Genomic DNA, 21137 nt, shown 5'->3' on the forward strand with positions numbered 1-21137 from the left:
TTATAATAAGGGCTGTGTTTCATGTAGGCTTACCCTGGCGTGATGTTTTGATAACCATGTAAATCTGTATTTACCCTCAAACTACAAATGCCATGATGATCTGGGCGAGACTGCCGAATCGAAGCAAAGGCAACAATCTCTGGATTAACTATCTAATGTTAGCTAAATGTAGTAATGAATAAATTGGCTACATTTCTTTAAAAATGGACAATTCTGTGAACTGTCTTGATCAAGTTTTAAATTGACACAATACCTGTTTGCAAAGGTGTCAGCTAGGGATGACGTGCAGGAGCTTGTAGGGATTTGTAGTTTTGCATGATGTCTACTTTGATGCTAATTAGCATTTTTGAATCAGATAAAAGTCACCTTGTCTGAGAGAGATTTACATGGTTATCAAAACGTCACGCCAGGGTAAGCCTACACGAAACACAGCCCTTATTTTAAGTGTTTCTTAAATCCACGATGTGGAAAAATGATTGGAACCATTTCCCTGTTTGACCACTAGGTTTTATGGGTATTATGACAACTCCACTGTGGGGTTCTATAAAGGGAAAAGGGTACTTTTGCAAACACCCAGGAGTCAAATCTCAAACCCAGACTATAGGGAAAATGAGAATGCGCATAAAATGTGTACAACATACTAGACATTTGATGTACACTTACAGCAACTCATGCTCAGAAAAAAACACAGGATAAGAGTCAAAAGCAGAGCTAAAACCTTTCTTGTAAACCCCAAAGGGGTCAAATCTGATCTCTTATAAAGAGGGAGACTAACATTGGGAGATTCAAATATATCACAACCTGATTATAATTGTTTCTTTGTTCCCCAAAATATACAAATTCATTTTGGGCCCAATATATAACTTTCCCAAGAGGCTCCACCTAAGTGGTAAGAACCTCTGCAGTAATTTTAAACCACCACCAGAGGGTGCCTAAATTTCAAATGCACATCAATTATTGACCAGACATAAAATCCATGTTCTTACTACAGCTGTTTCCCAAATATTCATGAACAGTTCATTTGTTTGTCACATTTTTTTTCTTCCAAAATCACTGATCTGACCAGGCTGGATGGGTGAAACTAATCATTATTTGGGTTTTCTTTCCGCTATATTGGTTTCTTTTCTTTTCCGCTATATTGGTTCCTTCCGATCAGTGCCTTTAAAGCAGGAGGCAAGGGAAACTATTGGACACATCCTGTTAAGATAAAACATGATTCGGCAGTCTAGTGAGTTCACATATCCATAATTTGAACTCCACACAGCATAGGCCTACCCCCAGAAAATAATTTGTTAAAATAAAGAATAAAATAACATGTAAAAACCAAAATACATTTGAAACACGCAACCACAAAAGAGTAAAACAATATTAAAATAATTGCCTACATAAATTCAGTCACACAACATAACATCAACTTGACGTCTGTCTGAAACCAGGGGAGAAGTGTTGAACGGTTCATAACATAGGACATTACAGCTAAACCTGTTATAGAAGTTTATAATTGAGCCACATTTCAAGTGAATTTGGTATCAGTGAATTCTATTGCATTTCACTATCAATTCTAGTTGGTCTAGCGTGGCCTATACTTGTAGGCCACAAGTAAAATAATAAATACTGACATTTACTGCCCTGAAGCAAATAAAATACTTTGGTTTGGCGATTGGACCATATTACGCTTACAGAGTTGAGCCTTCTCTGCTATCAGCATGCATTTCATGTCACTCCCTTGTTCAACTACAGGCATGACTTGTGCTCGACAGCCATAAAATACCTTACCAGTTGAAATCAAGAGAACTTAAGTTAAGACTATCAGAGAATAGCATTTGCAGCATGCCACTAACAAAACAAACATCAAAATTCAACCCCAATCCATAACTGGCTAAATAATAAAAGCAACAAACTGTAAACCGCTGGACTTAAAATCCCACCTCCACTTAGAACTAGATTGTGGGTGATGTAACAGAATTTCTTCAAACCTCAAGAGTAGGTTTCACTGCACGGATTACAAAATAAAATCTCACTCCTCCTTTCGTAACAGTTACCAAAGCAACAACAGAATAAGTCAACCAAATATTTGCTGAAGAGGAGCGAGGAAATGGTGTGATTAAAATAACAAAAGAAAGCTAAAATGTAAAAGATATGAGGAAAACCAAAAAATTAAATGTTGGTGAAAAGAAAACAACTTTAGCTAGATATATGCAAACAAGATCTTTCTCATGTCACTGAATCAAATACATTTGAATAGACATTCTTTAAAAAATACTTTATATCTGCATAGGCAACAGGTCCACCAACAGCGAGGATCAACAACCCACAGTTCCCATTTGGAAGTCGATGGATCCCAAGGTCCTTCAATTTTATTGCCTTTCCTCAAGCCCCTTATTCAAGTACTGCAGTCAGAAAGCCTTAAGCATGATGAGAGGAGGCCATGTCCATTCCTCTGGGACAAACCACACCTCGCAGCAAGTCTTTCACAATACAAAGGGCACTGGCTACAGTGGCCAGCCTGTCTGTCTGTAGCCCTGGGAGTGAGACAGCCAGCCCCCTGAGAGAGAGACAGCCAGCCCCCTGAGAGAGGCAGCCAAGCCAGGTAGGTACCCCCAGACTCCCCTCACTCCACGGGGGCATTGCTGCTGGCCTTGACCCCGGACCCGGCTCGGCTGATCTGCAGCCAGGGCAGCTTGGCACAGTTCTTGAAGAGCTGCTCGATGGCGATGTGACGAACGTGCAGCTCCGACGCCAGCGAGTCTTTCTCCTGTACAGCCCCCGTCAGCTCCTCAAACACCTCTGTAGGGAGGGGGAGGCAGAGATCAGTATACCACAGGGTTAACACACACACACACACACACACACACCTCTGTGGATGGCATGACAGAGATCACAGAGCAAGGCAGTATATTGCAAGCCAGGGACCACACACAGAGACAACAATTAGTGAATTTAAAAAAAAGTCAATCAATTAAGCAGAGGGGGCAGACAGCAATGACAACACAGTACCGCCGAGACATAACAACAATACCACCTCACAAAGACACGTCACATCAAAGACACCAGCACAGAAGAGACGCAACAAAAAAATTATGCAGCATATTCAGTTCCTTCCATTTATGGTCATTTACAATTAGATATTTCAAACCCATGCACTCCAAAATAGATGATATGTGCAAAGCAATAATTCAGATATCTGGTCACAGTTAACTTCAATTGATGGCTATTAAAGTGTATCTTACTTTGAATCTGTAGCAGGAGCTGGCTGTTCACCTGGTGGAGTTCATCCACACTCATTTTAATCACTGGAAGATAAAACAGATTGGGTCACAAAACAAGAGAAACATAGCATGTGTGATAAAGTAAAGCAAACTCGTTCTAAACCGTCCTCTAACTAACCAACTAACGCAACCTCAGGCACTTGATGCATAGCAACAACGAACTATGCAGAGAGAAGAGTTAAGGGTCATATAGCTACACTGTCGTCATTTACAAAGGAATGGAATTCTAAGAACGGCATGAAAGAACCACCATCCTTGGGAGATATCCCCCCTCTCTCCTCTCCCAGAGCGCGTGCAGCAGGCACAAACAACATTGGTGCTGTTACAGTGACAGGACATGGACACTGAGGTAGGAGAGAGAAAGGTTTTCTCTGGTGTGATGGTTTGGGGAAAGGAGGGAAAGTGGTGGTCGAGGAGGAATGTGTGAGGAGGATGCTCTAAAAACGGAGCCCTAGCCTGCATCACTACATTGTCGTGTGCCATTAATGAGTAGGGGAGATGGAAGAGATAGGAGTCCATATAACAGAGAACAGATCAGAGAGGGGAGAGAAATGGATGCGGCGCATCCCATCTGTCTCCCTCCCTCTTTTCCTCCCTCTTCAACACGCCTCCTCCCACTCAATGCCATTCATCACAGAGACACAGACACCTTCTGATCCAACCTTGAGATGCCTCTTTGATGAAGGGAATGTATGCAGGGAAGACAGATACCCTGAAGCATCTCCAGTGATGACTCTGGGCTAAATAACACTGGCTATAGTCTGACTTCTCTACCCTCCTAAAATGGTGCACTCGTTCTCAGAGGCTTCCTCTAGCCCCATGCTTAGACTACATCAATACAATGTTGTGTTTTTTTTTTTTTTGAATGCAGAGAGCTCACATCTGAAGAACAGAGGGGTAGAAAATCTGACCACAGCCAGTGTGGTGTGTTGGGAATAGAGGTAGCCAGTTAGTGTTCATTACAGGTGGTATAAAGAACTCACACTCGTGTCTGCTGTGGCCATTGTTTGAGTGCAGCATCTGGTGGTCTCCTCCAGAACACCGGCTGTGGCAATGAAGGACCCTCCTCCCTGTGGCCCCCCACAGGCCCTGCCCGTCCTCCAGTAGTCCCAGCCCATCGGCCGAGTGGCACTCCAGCATGCTCGTGGCGTAGTCCGGCAGCCCTCCTGCCCCCGTCCCCTGGTTCCAGCATGGGGTGTAGCGAGGCACCTGCGCGTCTGACTGGGGAAGTGGTTTACGGTCTCCATTCTGGCTGTAGCAGAGGAGCTGGTGCTTGCTCCCCCGGCAGCCCGGACCTCCCTCTGAGCCGACAGAGTCTTTGTTCTGGGCGTACTGAACAATGCGGCTGATCTTCTGGCTCAGGGCCAGCTTCATTCCCTCGTAGGCACTGCGGGAGACCTTGGAGCGGGACAGCTTCTGGTTGGCGATGAGGTGGTACTTCTCAAAACACTCCCGGTGGCCCCGTAGGGATTTGGAATGCAGGAGGGTGGCATGGGACACACCTGCAGCAAGCAGAGTGAGAGAGAGAGACATAGCAATCAGTTAGAAAAGACAACAAAGACAACCTTAATTGCCTACCGTCTGTAAGCTGTTAGTGTCTTAACGATCGTTCCACAGGTGCATGTTCATTAATTGTTTATGGTTAATTGAACAAGCATGGGAAACAGTGTTTAAACCCTTTACAATGTGAAGTTATTTGGATTTTTACAAATGATCTTTGAAAGACAGGGTCCTGAAAAGGGGATGTTTCTTTTGTTACTGAGTATATACAGTGGGGAGAACAAGTATTTGATACACTGCCGATTTTGCAGGTTTTCCTACTTACAAAGCATGTAGAGGTCTGCAATTTTTATCATAGGTACACTTCAACTGTGAGAGACGGAATCTAAAACAAAAATCCAGAAAATCAAATTGTATGATTTTTAAGTAATTAATTTGCATTTTATTGCATGACATAAGTATTTGATACATCAGAAAAGCAGAACTTAATATTTGGTACAGAAACCTTTGTTTGCAATTACAGAGATCATACGTTTCCTGTAGGTCTTGACCAGGTTTGCACACACTGCAGCAGGGATTTTGGCCCACTCCTCCATACAGACCTTCTCCAGATCCTTCAGGTTTCGGGGGCTGTCGCTGGGCAATACAGACTTTCAGCTCCCTCCAAAGATTTTCTATTGGGTTCAGGTCTGGAGACTGGCTAGGCCACTCCAGGACCTTGAGATGCTTCTTACGGAGCCACTCCTTAGTTGCCCTGGCTGTGTGTTTCGGGTCGTTGTCATGCTGGAAGACCCAGCCACGACCCATCTTCAATGCTCTTACTGAGGGAAGGAGGTTGTTGGCCAAGATCTCGCGACACATGGCCCCATCCATCCTCCCCTCAATAAGGTGCAGTCGTCCTGTCCCCTTTGCAGAAAAGCATCCCCAAAGAATGATGTTTCCACCTTCATGCTTCACGGTTGGGATGGTGTTCTTGGGTTTGTACTCATCCTTCTTCTTCCTCCAAACACGGCGAGTGGAGTTTAGACCAAAAAGCTATATTTTTGTCTCATCAGACCACATGACCTTCTCCCATTCCTCCTCTGGATCATCCAGATGGTCATTTGCAAACTTCAGACGGGTCTGGACATGCGCTGGCTTGAGCAGGGGGACCTTGCGTGCGCTGCAGGATTTTAATCCATGACAGCGTAGTGTGTTACTAATGGTTTTCTTTGAGACTGTGGTCCCAGCTCTCTTCAGGTCATTGGCCAGGTCCTGCCGTGTAGTTCTGGGCTGATCCCTCACCTTCCTCATGATTATTGATGCCCCACGAGGTGAGATCTTGCATGGAGCCCCAGACCGATGGTGATTGACCGTCATCTTGAACTTCTTAAATTTTCTAATAATTGCGCCAACAGTTGTTGCCTTCTCACCAAGCTGCTTGCCTATTGTCCTCTAGCCCATCCCAGCCCTGTGCAGGTCTACAATTTTATCCCTGATGTCCTTACACAGCTCTCTGGTCTTGGCCATTGTGGAGAGGTTGGAGTCTGTTTGATTGAGTGTGTGGACAGGTGTCTTTTATAATGGTAATGAGTTCAAACAGGTGCAGTTAATACAGGTAATGAGTGGAGAACAGGAGGGCTTCTTAAAGAAAAACTAACAAGTCTGTGAGAGCCGGAATTCTTACTGGTTGGTAGGTGATCAAATACTTATGTCATGCAATAAAATGTAAATTAATTACTTAAAAATCATACAATGTGATTTTCTGGATTTTTGTTTTAGATTCCGTCTCTCACAGTTGAAGTGTACCTATGATAAAAATTGCAGACCTCTACATGCTTTGTAAGTAGGAAAACCTGCAAAATCGGCAGTGTATCAAATACTTGTTCTCCCCACTGTATATACTCAGTAACAAAAGAAACATCCCCTTTTCAGGACCCTGTCTTTCAAAGATCATTTGTAAAAATCCAAATAACTTCACATTGTAAAGGGTTTAAACACTGTTTCCCATGCTTGTTCAATTAACCATAAACAATTAATGAACATGCACCTGTGGAACGATCGTTAAGACACTAACAGCTTACAGATGGTAGGCAATTAAGGTCACAGTTATGAAAACTTAGGACACTGAAGAGGCCTTTCTACTGACTCTGAAAAACACCAAAAGAAAGATGCCCAGGGTCCCTGCTCATCTGCGTGAACGTGCCTTAGGCATGCTGCAAGGAGGCATGAGGACTGCAGATGTGGCCAGGGCAATAAATTGCAATGTCCGTACTGTGAGACGCCTAAGACAGCGCTACAGGGAGACAGGACGGACAGCTGATCGTCCTCGCAGTGGCAGACCACGTGTAACAACACCTGCACAGGATCGGTACATCCGAACATCACACCTGCGGGACAGGTACAGGATGGCAACAACAACTGCCCGAGTTAAACCAAGAACGCACAATCCCTCCAAATACTTGTTCTCCCCACTGTATGTATTTCAAGGCATTGAACTGAGGGATATACACTGCTCAAAAAAATTAAGGGAACACTAAAATAACACATCCTAGATCTGAATGAATGAAATAATCTTATTAAATACTTTTTTCTTTACATAGTTGAATGTGCTGACAACAAAATCACACACAAATTATCAATGGAAATCAAATGTATCAACCCATGGAAGTCTAGAGGTCTGGATTTGGAGTCACCCTCAAAATTAAAGTGGAAAACCACACTACAGGCTGATCCAACTTTGATGTAATGTCCTTAAAACAAGTCAAAATGAGGCTCAGTAGTGTGTGTGGCCTCCATGTGCCTGTATGACCTCCCTACAACGCCTGGGCATGCTCCTGATGAGGTGGCGGATGGTCTCCTGAGGGATCTCTTCCCAGACCTGGACTAAAGCATCCGCCAACTCCTGGACAGTCTGTGGTGCAACGTGGCGTTGGTGGATGGAGCGAGACATGATGTCCCAGATGTGCTCAATTGGATTCAGGTCTGGGGAACGGGCGGGCCAGTCCATAGCATCAATGCCTTCCTCTTGCAGGAACTGCTGACACACTCCAGCCACATGAGGTCTAGCATTGTCTTGCATTAGGAGGAACCCAGGGCCAACCGCACCAGCATATGGTCTCACAAGGGGGCTGAGGATCTCATCTCGGTACCTAATGGCAGTCAGGCTACCTCTGGCGAGCACATGGAGGGCTGTGCGGCCCCCCAAAGAAATGCCACCCCACACCATGACTGACCCACCGCCAAACCGGTCATGCTGGAGGATGTTGCAGGCAGCAGAACGTTCTCCACGGCGTCTCCAGACTCTGTCACGTGCTCCGTGTGAACCTGCTTTCATCTGTGAAGAGCACAGGGTGCCAGTGGCGAATTTTCCAATCTTGGTATTCTCTGGCAAATGCCAAACGTCCTGCACGGTGTTGGGCTGTAAGCACAACCCCCACCTGTGGACGTCGGGCCCTCATACCACCCTCATGGAGTCTGTTTCTGACCGTTTGAGCAGACACATGCACATTTGTGGCCTGCTGGAGGTCATTTTGCAGGGCTCTGGCAGTGCTCCTCCTGCTCCTCCTTGCACAAAGGCGGAGGTAGCAGTCCTGCTGCTGGGTTGTTGCCCTCCTACGGCCTCCTCCACGTCTCCTGATGTACTGGGCTGTCTCCTGGTAGCGCCTCCATGCTCTGGACACTACGCTGACAGACACAGCAAACCTTCTTGCCACAGCTCGCATTGATGTGCCATCCTGGATGAGCTGCACTACCTGAGCCACTTGTGTGGGTTGTAGACTCCGTCTCATGCTACCACTAGAGTGAAAGCACCGCCAGTATTCAAAAGTGACCAAAACATCAGCCAGGAAGCATAGGAACTGAGAAGTGGTCGTGGTCACCACCTGCAAAACCAGTCCTTTATTGGGGGTGTCTTGCTAATTGCCTATAATTTCCACCTGTTGTCTATTCCATTTGCACAACAGCATGTGACATTTATTGTCAATCAGTGTTGCTTCCTAAGTGGACAGTTTGATTTCACAGAAGTGTGATTGACTTGGAGTTACATTGTGTTGTTTAGGTGTTCCCTTTATATTTTTGAGCAGCGTATTTCTAGGAAACAGAGGACTAAGAACTGAAATGATACAGTAAAAGGTACTGTTGGCTTTGATATTTTTTCAAAGTCAAGCCACTGCATATTTCAATGATTTCCTGCTCTAGATGCTGTTCTCTATTAAATAAATTTTTTACATTTTAGTCATTTAGCAGACGCTCTTAACCAGAGCGACTTACAGTTAGTGAGTGCATACATTTTTCATACTTATAGTGGGCTTAGCTTCTGAACCATTGAGAGAGCAGGGCTGGGAGATTGACCGATCTTAAAATGCACAGATACCTGCTGGGCTGAATTTACCATTTGAATAGAGACCTCTCTCCTATCTAAAGATTGTGCTGGCAGGTCACTGCAGCCTAACCGAAATGACCTAACCTAAATAACTATAATCTTCTCAATACAGTCTGCTGTCCCCACATGCTTCAAGATGGCCACCATTGGCCCTGTACCCAAGAAAGCAAAGGTAACTGAACTAAATGACTATCGCCCCGTAGCACTCACTTGTCATTACGAAGTGCTTTGAGAGACTAGTCAAGGATCATATCACCTCTACCTTACCTGCCACCCTAGACCCACTTCAATTTGCTTACCACCCCAATAGATCCACAGACGATGCAATCGCCATCACGCTGCACACTGCCCTATCCTATCTGGACAAGAGGAATACCTATGTAAGAATGCTGTTCATTGACTATAGCTCAGCATTCAACACCATAGTACACTCCAAGCTCATCATTAAGCTCGAGGCCCTGGGTCTGAACCCCGCCCTGTGCAACTGGGTCCTGGACTTCCTGACGGGCCGCCCCAGGTGGTGAAGGTAGGAAACAACACCTCCACTTCGCTGATCCTCAACACTGGGGCCCCACAAGGGTGCATGCCTAGCCCCCTCCTGTACTCCCTGTTCACCGACGACTGCGTGGCCATGCACGCCTCCAACTCAATCATCAAGTTTGCAGACGACACAACTGTAGTAGGCTTGATTACCAACAATGACGAGCCCGCCTACAGGTAGGTGGTGAGGGCTCTGGGAGTGTGGTGCCAGGAAAATAACCTCACTCAACATCAACAAAACAAAGGAGATGATCGTGGACTTCAGGAAACAGCAGAGGGAACACCCCCCTATCCACATCGACGGGACCGCAGTGGAGAAGGTGGAAAGCTTCAAGTTCCTTGGCGTACACATCACTGACAAACTTAAATGGTCCAACCACACAGACAGTGTTGTGAAGAAGGCGCAACAGTGCCTCTTCAACCTCAGGAGGCTGAAGAAATTTGGCTTGGCACCTAAAACCCTCACAAACTTTTACAGATGTACAATTGAGAGCATCCTGTCGGGCTGTATCACCGCCTGGTACGGCAACTGCACCGCCCGCAACCGCAGGGCTCTCCAGAGGGTGGTGCGGTCTGCCCAACGCGTCACCGGGGGGCAAACAACCAGCACTCCAGGAAACCTACAGCACCCGATGTCACAGGAAGGCCAAAAGGATCATCAAGGACAACAACCACCCGAGCCACTGCCTGTTCACCCCGTTATCATCCAGAAGGCGAGGTCAGTACAGGTGCATCAAAGCTGGGACCGAGAGACTGAATAACAGCTTCTATCTCAAGGCCATCAGACTGTTAAATAGCCTTCACTAGCACATTAGAGGCTGCTGCCTATATACATGGATTAGAAATCACTGGCTACTTTAACAAATGGAACACTAGTCACTTTAATAATGTTTACATATCTTGAATTACACATCTATAATAATAATAAATAAATAAATAAATTGGTCATTTAGCAGACGCTCTTATCCAGAGCGACTTACAGGAGCAATTAGGGTTAAGTGCCTTGCTCAAGGGCACATCGACAGATTTTTCACATAGTCGGCTCGGGGATTAGAACCAGAGACCTTTCGGTTACTGGCACAACGCTCTTAACCACTAAGCTACCTGCCGCATCTCATATGTATATACTGTATTCTATACTATTCTACTGTATCTTAGTCTATGCTGCTCTGACATTGCTCGTCCATATATTTATTTATATATTCTTAATTCCATTGCTTTATTTAGATTTGTGTGTATTGGGTATATGTTGTGAAATTGTAAGATATTACTTGTTAGATATTACTGCCGTCGGCGCTAGAAACAAGCATTTCGCAACACCCGCAATAACATCTGCTAAACACGTGTATGTGACCAATAACATTTGATTTGAACAGTTTTTCAAAGAAACTAGGCCATTACTGCATTTCAGGATCACTGAATTTGTGAAAGAAGAACAGAATTTTAAGTACCATCTTTGAAAAGATAAATGCTTTAGTCTGTTTCTGAAATCCTTCTGAAGAATCTCATTGAGTAACTATTAAGAGAGAAGTTGCTCTGCTGTTGTGTGAGCTCCAGAGATTGTGAGCGTTGGGTTGAGTCATAATATTACCAGAACCGCCAGCTTCCTCTGAGGATCACCTGGGATTAACAGCACTTCCTCAACTCTGACTGCAAAAGGCCATTCTCTCTGTAACCCATTTAACACAGAGAAAATGCAGGGGAATTTACCACAGATACCACACCCAAAGTCAAACTAACCTTGAAGTAAACCGGGGGCACTGGTGGGATTGGCAATCATGTAAACACTGAATGGAGTGTGATAAAGTGTGTGTGTGCACAGCATGTGTGTGAATGCGTTCATGCGTGCGTGTGTTGTGAGACAGAGAGAAAGTGAGCAAGCAAGCGAGCTAGTGAGTGTTTGTGTACAGGCTTTGTCTTCAGTCTTTCTCCTCCTGGCCTACATATTTATCACAGACAGACGTGCTAGAACCTGCAGTTAGGGGATTAGTCGAGGTCAAGACTGAGTGCAAGGCAGTAAGACAGATACTCGTTAGGTATACTATAAACTACCAGTCATCAGAAAGCATTAGCCTCAGCTTTAAGATAAAGGATGAAAGAAATGTGAAAGCTCAAACTAAATCATGTCAACGTGATAAGGCTATTTCCTGCTCTTTTACGTTCATGTCAGGGCCAACAACAGGAAGACATTTAACTGAAGCCATATCCCAGATAAAGAGGAAGTGGAGGCCAAGAACTTTAGCCAGCCCAGCTCTCAAACACACACGCACACACTAGGGCTGTGTGATATGGCCAAAATATCATATCACAATATTTTATGTTTCTGAATAATAAAAAGTTTGAAATATGTTATGGTTAGTGCATGACCCTAGAATGGCAACAAAGGAATTCGTGATTTTTATGGTCTTTCTCCATTCTGAGTTTTATACTCAACCAAACTTGGACAAAACTGACAGTGAAGTAGTCCAATTTGTAGAACTTTTAATTTATACTGAACAAAAATATAAAACGCAACATGTAAAGTGTTGGTCCCATGTTTCATGAGCTGAAATAAAATATCCCAGAAATGTTTCATAAGCACAAAATGCTTTTCTCTCTCAGATTTTGTGCACAAATTTGTTTACTTCCCTGTTAGTGAGCATTTCTCCTTTGCCAAGATAACCCATCCACCTGACAGGTGTGGCATATCAAGAAGCTGATTAAACAGCATGATCATTACACAGATGCACCTTGTGCTGGGGACAATAAATATGGCACACTAAAATGTGCAGTTTTGTCACACAATACCTTGCCACATATGTCTCAAGTTTTGAGGGAGTGTGCAATTGGCATGTCTACCAGAGCTGTTGCCAGAGAATGTAATGTTAATTTCTCTACCATAAGCCACCTCCAACGTCATTTTAGAGAATTTAGCAGTACGTCCAACCGGCCTCACAACCGCAGACCACGTGTAACCACGCCAGTCCATGACCTCCACTTCCAGCTTCTTCACCTGCGGCATTGTCTGAGATCAGCCACCCGGACAGCTGATGGATCTGAGGAGTATTTCGGTCTGTAATAAAGCCCCTTTGTCTGGAAAAACTCATTCAGATTGGCTGGGCCTAGCTCTCCAGTGGGTGGGCCTGGCTCCTATGCCCTCCCATGTCTGCACCCCTGCCCAGTCATGTGAAATCCATAGATTAGGGCCTAATTTATTTATTTCAATTGAGTGATTTCCTTATATGAACTGTAACTCAGTAAAATTGTTGAAATGGTTGCATTTATATTTTTGTTCATTATATTTTAGCACCATCAGAACATTGTTATAAACTGTATTATAAAAATCCATACCGGTACGTGGATCCATACCCGTATTCACGATATATCGGCCAACCCTAACTAACTAACTAAAACACACACGCACACCTTGGCTGCCTGTCACAGAAAACAGAAAAGCATTGTAGGCTTTAAGACACAATCATCAGCTGACTTGCTTGTGCTAACCAACCCGTCACCCAAGCACACTGTGTTTATACTAAGAACGAGCCAAATTAGGCCTATACAATAATGATGTGTGTGTGTGTGTGTACTCTGAAACAGACAGCTCTGTGGTGGATTAGTCTTATAATGAGGAAGCCGTGAGGCTAGAAAATACTTGAGGCTTGGAGAGCTGGCCTGGGACAGTGTGTGTCTGTCTGTCTGTCCCTGGCTACTGAACATTCCCTAAATCCAACAAGCCAAAAGCAATGTATTAAGCTGATCAGATAATCAGGCTTCGACCACCGACTGGTCCGTCCCATCACAAAATAACACACAGGCCCAACAGTCAAATTACAGGCCCACAACCAGAGCAGTGTACCATCAGCCAAACAGAGCAGAGCTGAGCTCCCAGCCCAGAGTTAAGCAGCTTAGCAGCTAGCTAGCTAGCACTACTCTCTATCACACAGACACACACACAATTCAGAGGTGAGTCAACGTCTTTGGCAGTGGCAATCAACTCGTCAGGGGTATAAGCAGCAGCACGACGCTGATGAGAAATAGGCTCCAGAACACAGGCCTGTGAATCATCCTTTTGTTGGCTTTAGCACATCTCTGGTGGAAGCCGTTTACCTGGCCTTCAGAGAAACAAAGCCACAGAGCAGCCACAGAACAGTCTCATCTGAGCACTGTGTAAACCATTCACCATGCCCTCAGAGTCAGAGTACCGTTTGAATGGTGTCGGTCTGAGTAAAAGCTAAGGGAGCATAGATAGGGCAGGCAAACACGAACGATCAGTGAGTAGGCTAACCCGTTTGAATTGAATGGTGTCAGAGTAAAAAACTAAGGGAGCATATATGGAACAGGCAAACATTACATGAAGAATGATCTCTGTCACCATGCCATGGTTAGTAGTAACTAACTCCAACCAGAAACACTACAGCTAATCCCCAGGGCTAAGGAAGTAGAGAGAGAGACGTGCTCCATCCATCTAATCTAATCCTGCTCTGTCTATTTAGCAAACACACTTTGGCACAACTCTCCAGACTGGAGGCCGGGAGGGTCAGTGAATGTGGTGGCTGTCATGGAAACCGTAGGCCTAATTTTATCATATGTAATCTATCTAGGCCCAGACAGCCTGTATTTTCATGGCTCAGCCTCGTTCACTGCATCAGAACCTGTTCCTTTCCTTCTCTACTATTAATCAATTGTCACACTCTGGCTCCGGGACTTGTATTTTGAGTCAGGGTGTGTTCGTTTTGTTGGGTTTTTTGGGTTGGCTTTGTTGTGTATTGGGTGTGTTTGGTTTGGTGTGCTTGTATTGTCATATGACTCCCAATCGGAGGTAACGAGTGTCAGCTGTCGGCTCGTTATCTCTGATTGGGAGCCATATTTAAACTGTGTGTTTTCACCTTGTGTTTGTGGGTTTTTGTTCCGTTGTCAGTAATTGTACTGTTGGTCTTCACGTTTCGTCATTGTTTATTGTTTTGGTTCGTGCACTTTATAGTTAATAAAGTCATGTTCACTCAACGCGCTGCGCTTTGGTCTGCTCCTTTGGAAGACGATCGTGACATCAATGCTGTCCTGGACTGGAGATAGTAGGACACGCCTCTGACTAGATCTCTAGGAGTATGGCCAGGCGTAGTTTCAGGGGATCAATAGAATATCACCATTGTAAATCTACTGTAGCCGTGTAGTTGTTTACTGTACATGTCACTAACAGGCCATTTAGAACAAAGGGTGACAAATTCTGTTTTCTGAAAACAACTCATGGTTTCTTATAGTGTTCTTGGCAAAAACGAGTTGAATTTTATCATGACGTGACGTTGGTTTAGCCTACTTAGTAATACACTCCCTTGGTCCCAAAGAACCAGACTACGCCTCAGTATGCCCATGACTAGCTATAGGTAGTCTGTGTGTGTAGGCTTACATTGGGCAAGGACATTCGATTCTTGACACAGTTTAGGAGTCGTTGGGGCCGGGGTAGGAGGTTGGTAGTAAGAAATGGGGCAGGGGTCATGGTGATATCATGTCCAAATAGAGCTTGGCTGAAAGTGGAGCAGATGTCAACAGCTGCAGAGCTAACCCTGGAGAACAGACAGAGCTCATATTTGTACAGTACACCAGACGTACTGCACTACTGAGTGGTGAACGGGGAAGAAGAGGGGCTTTTAACTATTAGGGGTGAACCGAAACTAACCCCAGGGGTTAATATAGTGGGTTAAGCAGACATCTATTGCCTTTTTACATTCAGTTACATTGCATTCATATATGGGTGATTATGTATTTAGGCAGATCAATCTAGATAGAGCTGAACAGCATATGGTGCAAATGATTAATGGATTAGCCTACATATTCTACTGTATTCGCAAAACATAGGCCTATTACCCCAATTCATAAAAGGCATTTGGTCCAAAGCTGGAATTAGTACTGAAAGCCGCAGATTACTCTTTACCACCCCAAAATAAATACCCCAAATGCCAGAACTGAAAGCCATTAGGGGGGGGGGGGTGTTACAAATCGCTGGTCCACAATTCTTTTTTGCTCAAATTACTTTTTCTACCTTCCAAAAATACCTCATCTTTTGTGACAACTGCGTCCTCTCCAGTGTCGAGCCAAGTATGTAATTACGTTGACAGTCATTGATCTACAAGTCATTTAGAATGCCAAACTACCCCAGACAATATCAGTAGCTTAGTCAAACTGCGCGCTGTGCGCAGCTTCGTGCCCTGACCAACGAGAGGTAGGCATATTCCTGATTTGGCACATCTGCGCATCACCTTCAGCATTCAAATGTTTGTAAAATGGCTTGAGCAATATTAGGCTTTATTAGTTGAGTGACATCCAATGTAATTTGCTAGGTTATTTTTATCAAATGCACTGTTGAAAATTGTGTTTTACCGGAATAAAAGTAGCCTAAGCTACCACCGGAGACAACTCATCTGGCTATTGGTAGGCTACATGCTGATCGGGGCTTACATTACATTTTATTTTGATTATTCAGTTTCACCCTCGCCAATAGTTTTAGTAGTTTTGCTTGAAACAATCAGTACATACACATAAACTCAGCAAAAAAAAAAAAAAAAGAAAGAAACGTCCTCACTGTCAACTGCGTTTATTTTCAGCAAACTTAACATGTGTAAATATTTGTATGAACATAACAAGATTCAACAACTGAGACATAAACTGAACAAGTTCCACAGACGTGACTAACAGAAATTGAATAATGTGTCCCTGAACAAAGGGGGGGGGGGGCAAAATCAAAAGTAACAGTCAGTATCTGGTGTGGCCACCAGCTGCATTAAGTACTACAGTGCATCTCCTCCTCATGGACTGCACCAGATTTGCCAGTTCGTGCTGTGAGATGTTACCCCACTCTTCCACCATGGCACCTGCAAGTTCCCGGACATTTCTGGGGGAGAATGGCCCTAGCCCTCAACCTCCGATCCAACCGGTCACAGACGTGCTCAATGGGATTGAGATCCGGGCTCTTCGCTGGCCATTGCAGAACACTGACATTCCTGTCTTGCAGGAAATCACGCACAGAACGAGCAGTATGGCTGGTGGCATTGTCATGCTGGAAGGGTACCACATGAGGGAGGAGGATGTCTTCCCGGTAACGCACAGCGTTGAGATTGCCTGCAATGACAAGCTCAGTCCGATGATGCTGTGACACACCGCACCAGACCATGACGGACCCTCCACCTCCAAATCGATCCCGCTCCAGAGTACAGGCCTCGGAGTAACGCTCATTCCTTCGACGATAAACGCGAATCCAACCATCACCCCTGGTGAGACAAAACCACGACTCGTCAGTGAAGTGCACTTTTTGCCAGTCCTGTCTGGTCCAGCGACGGTGGGTTTGTGCCCATAGGCGACGTTGTGGCCGGTGATGTCTGGTGAGGACCTGCCTTACAACAGGCCTACAAGCCCTCAGTCCAGCCTCTCTCAGCCTATTGGGGACAGTCTGAGCACTGATGGAGGGATTGTGCGTTCTTGGTTTAACTCGGGCAGTTGTTGTTGCCATCCTGTACCTGTCCCGCAGGTGTGATGTTCGGATGTACCGATCCTGTGCAGGTGTTGTTACACGTGGTCTGCCACTGCGAGGACGATCAGCTGTCCGTCCTGTCTCCCTGTAGCGCTGTCTTAGGCGTCTCACAGTACGGACATTGCAATATATTGCCCTGGCCACATCTGCAGTCCTCATGCCTCCTTGCAGCATGCCTAAGGCACGTTCACGCAGATGAGCAGGGACCCTGGGCATCTTTCTTTTGGTGTTTTTCAGAGTCAGTAGAAAGGCCTCTTCAGTGTCCTAAGTTTTCATAACTGTGACCTTAATTGCCTACCATCTGTAAGCTGTTAGTGTCTTAACGATCGTTCCACAGGTGCATGTTCATTAATTGTTTATGGTTAATTGAACAAGCATGGGAAACAGTGTTTAAACCCTTTACAATGTGAAGTTATTTGGATTTTTACAAATGATCTTTGAAAGACAGGGTCCTGAAAAGGGGATGTTTCTTTTGTTACTGAGTATATACAGTGGGGAGAACAAGTATTTGATACACTGCCGATTTTGCAGGTTTTCCTACTTACAAAGCATGTAGAGGTCTGCAATTTTTATCATAGGTACACTTCAACTGTGAGACGGAATCTAAAACAAAAATCCAGAAAATCACATTGTATGATTTTTAAGTAAATAATTTGCATTTTATTGCATGACAGAAGTATTTGATACATCAGAAAAGCAGAACTTAATATTTGGTACAGAAACCTTTGTTTGCAATTACAGAGATCATACGTTTCCTGTAGGTCTTAACCAGGTTTGCACACACTACAGCAGGGATTTTGGCCCACTCCTCCATACAGAGCTTCTCCAGATCCTTCAGGTTTCGGGGCTGTCGCTGGGCAATACGGACTTTCAGCTCCCTCCAAAGATTTTCTATTGGGTTCAGGTCTGGAGACTGGCTAGGCCACTCCAGGACCTTGAGATGCTTCTTACGGAGCCACTCCTTAGTTGCCCTGGCTGTGTGTTTCGGGTCGTTGTCATGCTGGAAGACCCAGCCACGACCCAACTTCAATGCTCTTACTGAGGGAAGGAGGTTGTTGGCCAAGATCTCGCGATACATGGCCCAATCCATCCTCCCCTCAATACGGTGCAGTCGTCCTGTCCCCTTTGCAGAAAAGCATCCCCAAAGAATGATGTTTCCACCTCCATGCTTCACGGTTGGGATGGTGTTCTTGGTGTTGTACTCATCCTTCTTCTTCCTCCAAACACAGCGAGTGGAGTTTAGACCAAAAAGCTATATTTTTGTCTCATCAGACCACATGACCTTCTCCCATTCCTCCTCTGGATCATCCAGATGGTCATTGGCAAACTTCAGATGGGCCTGGACATGCGCTGGCTTGAGCAGGGGGACCTTGCGTGCGCTGCAGGATTTTAATCCATGACGGCGTAGTGTGTTACTAATGGTTTTCTTTGAGACTGTGGTCCCAGCTCTCTTCAGGTCATTGACCAGGTCCTGCCGTGTAGTTCTGGGCTGATCCCTCACCTTCCTCATGATCATTGATGCCCCACGAGGTGAGATCTTGCATGGAGCCCCAGACTGAAGGTGATTGACCGTCATCTCGAACTTCTTCCATTTTCTAATAATTGCGCCAAAAGTTGTTGCCTTCTCACCAAGCTGCTTGCCTATTGTCCTGTAGCCCATCCCAGCCTAGTGCAGGTCTACAATTTTATCCCTGATGTCCTTACACAGCTCTCTGGTCTTGGCCATTGTGGAGAGGTTGGAGTCTGTTTGATTGAGTGTGTGGACAGGTGTCTTTTATACAGGTAACGAGTTCAAACAGGTGCAGTTAATACAGGTAATGGGTGGAGAACAGGAGGGCTTCTTAAAGAAAAACTAACAGGTCTGTGAGAGCCGGAATTCTTACTGGTTGGTAGGTGATCAAATACATATGTCATGCAATAAAATGCAAATTAATTACTTAAAAATCATACAATGTGATTTTCTGGATTTTTGTTTTAGATTCCGTCTCTCACAGTTGGAGTGTACCTATGATAAAAATTACAGACCTCTACATGCTTTGTAAGTAGGAAAACCTGCAAAATCGGCAGTGTATCAAATACTTGTTCTCCCCACTGTGTGTGTGTGTATGTATATATATATATATATATATATATATATATATATATATATATATATATATATATACACACACACACACACTACCGTTCAAAAGTTTGGGGTAACTTAGAAATGTCCTTGTTTTCCATGAAAACATACATGAAATGAGTTTGAATAGGAAATATAGCAAAATGCATAGGAAATTTAGTCATTGACAAGGTTAGAATAATGATTTTTAATTGAAATAATAATTGTGTCCTTCATTTGCAGCAATTACAGCCTTGCAGACCTTTGGCATTCTAGTTGTCAATTTGTTGAGGTAATCTGAAGAGATTTCACCCCATGCTTCCTGAAGCACCTCCCACAAGTTGGATTGGCTTGATGGGCACTTCTTACGTACCTTACGGTCAAGCTGCTCCCACAACAGCTCAATAGGGTTGAGATCCGGTGACTGTGCTAAGCCACTCCATTATAGACAGAATACCAGCTGACTGCTTCTTCCCTAAATAGTTATTGCATAGTTTGGAGCTGTGCTTTGGGTCATTGTCCTGTTATAGGAGGAAATTGGCTCCAATCAAGTGCCGCCCACAGGGTATGGCATGGCGTTGCAGAATGGAGTGATAGCCTTCCTTCTTCAAGATCCCTTTTACCCTGTACAAATCTCCCACTTTACCACCACCAAAGCACCCCCAGACCATCACATTGCCTCCACCATGCTTGACAGATCACATCAAGCACTCCTCCAGCATCTTTTCATTTGGTCTGCCAGCTCAGAGGGCCAGCTCATGAGCTCCATCAGCAGCAGATTTGAATTTAGAATGGAAAATGAATGTGTTTATGAAACAAATGTTAGTGCATTGAATCGTATCACATTGATTCGTTCCTCTAATCAAACCGAATCGCACTGAATCATTTCAAACTAAAACGTATCGTTTCTGTATCGTAACCCATGTATCTAGATATGTATTGAATCGTCTTGAAAGGGAAAGATGCACATCCCTAGCAGCACCATTTAAGACTTCCAGCATTTTGAAGAGGTGGTCAACTGGATGGGACTTCGTATGGGTTAAGGAAGGATCACATAATTCCATCCAGGTCATCAGGAGGGATCAGCCCTCAACATACAGTGAGGGAAAAAAAGTATTTGATCCCCTGATGATTTTGTACGTTTGCCCACTGACAAAGACATGATCAGTCTATAATTTTAATGGTAGGTTTATTTGAACAGTGAGAGACAGAATAACAACAACAAAAATCCAGAAAAACGCATGTCAAAAATGTTATAAATTGATTTGCATTTTAATGAGGGAAATAAGTATTTGACCCCTCTGCAAAACATCACTTAGTACTTGGTGGCAAAACCCTTGTTGGCAATCACAGAGGTCAGACGTTTCTTGTAGTTGGCCACCAGGTTTGCACACATTCTCATGATCATTGCAACTCCACAAGGTGAGAACTTGCATGGAGCCCCAGGCCGAGGGAGATTGACAGTTCTTTTGTGTTTCTTCCATTTGCGAATAATCGCACCAACTGTTGTCACCTTCTCACCAGGCTGCTTGGCGATGGTCTTGTAGCCCATTCCAGCCTTGTGTAGGTCTACAATCTTGTCCCTGACATCCTTGGAGAGCTCTTTGGTCTTGGCCATGGTGGAGAGTTTGGAATCTGATTGATTGATTGCTTCTGTGGACAGGTGTCTTTTTATACAGGTAACAAGCTGAGATTAGGAGCACTCCCTTTAAGAGTGTGCTCCTAATCTCAGCTCGTTACCTGTATAAAAGACACCTGGGAGCCAGAAATCTTTTTGATTGAGAGGGGGTCAAATACTTATTTCCCTCATTAAAATGCAAATCAATTTATAACATTTTTGACATGCGTTTTTCTGGA

At 44.5% G+C, this 21137-nt stretch overlaps 1 protein-coding gene across 2 annotated transcripts in view; it reads right to left on the bottom strand.

The window, feature by feature from the left end:
• Nucleotides 1–1031: 1031 nt before the first annotated feature.
• The window catches only part of LOC121573571 (protein EURL homolog), a 45719-nt gene continuing 25613 nt past the window's right edge, over nucleotides 1032–21137 (bottom strand). For both annotated transcript variants that reach the window (XM_041885658.1, XM_041885659.1), the window contains exons 3-5: nucleotides 4253–4771; nucleotides 3231–3293; nucleotides 1032–2787 (exon numbers count right to left, since the gene is read on the bottom strand). In XM_041885658.1, coding sequence (XP_041741592.1) covers nucleotides 2612–2787; nucleotides 3231–3293; nucleotides 4253–4771 — 758 coding nt within the window. In that variant the 3' untranslated portion in view covers nucleotides 1032–2611. The remainder of the gene's footprint in view (nucleotides 2788–3230; nucleotides 3294–4252; nucleotides 4772–21137) is intronic.

The sequence above is a fragment of the Coregonus clupeaformis genome, chromosome 9 (assembly GCF_020615455.1).
Source record: "Coregonus clupeaformis isolate EN_2021a chromosome 9, ASM2061545v1, whole genome shotgun sequence".
Classification (NCBI taxonomy): domain Eukaryota; kingdom Metazoa; phylum Chordata; class Actinopteri; order Salmoniformes; family Salmonidae; genus Coregonus; species Coregonus clupeaformis.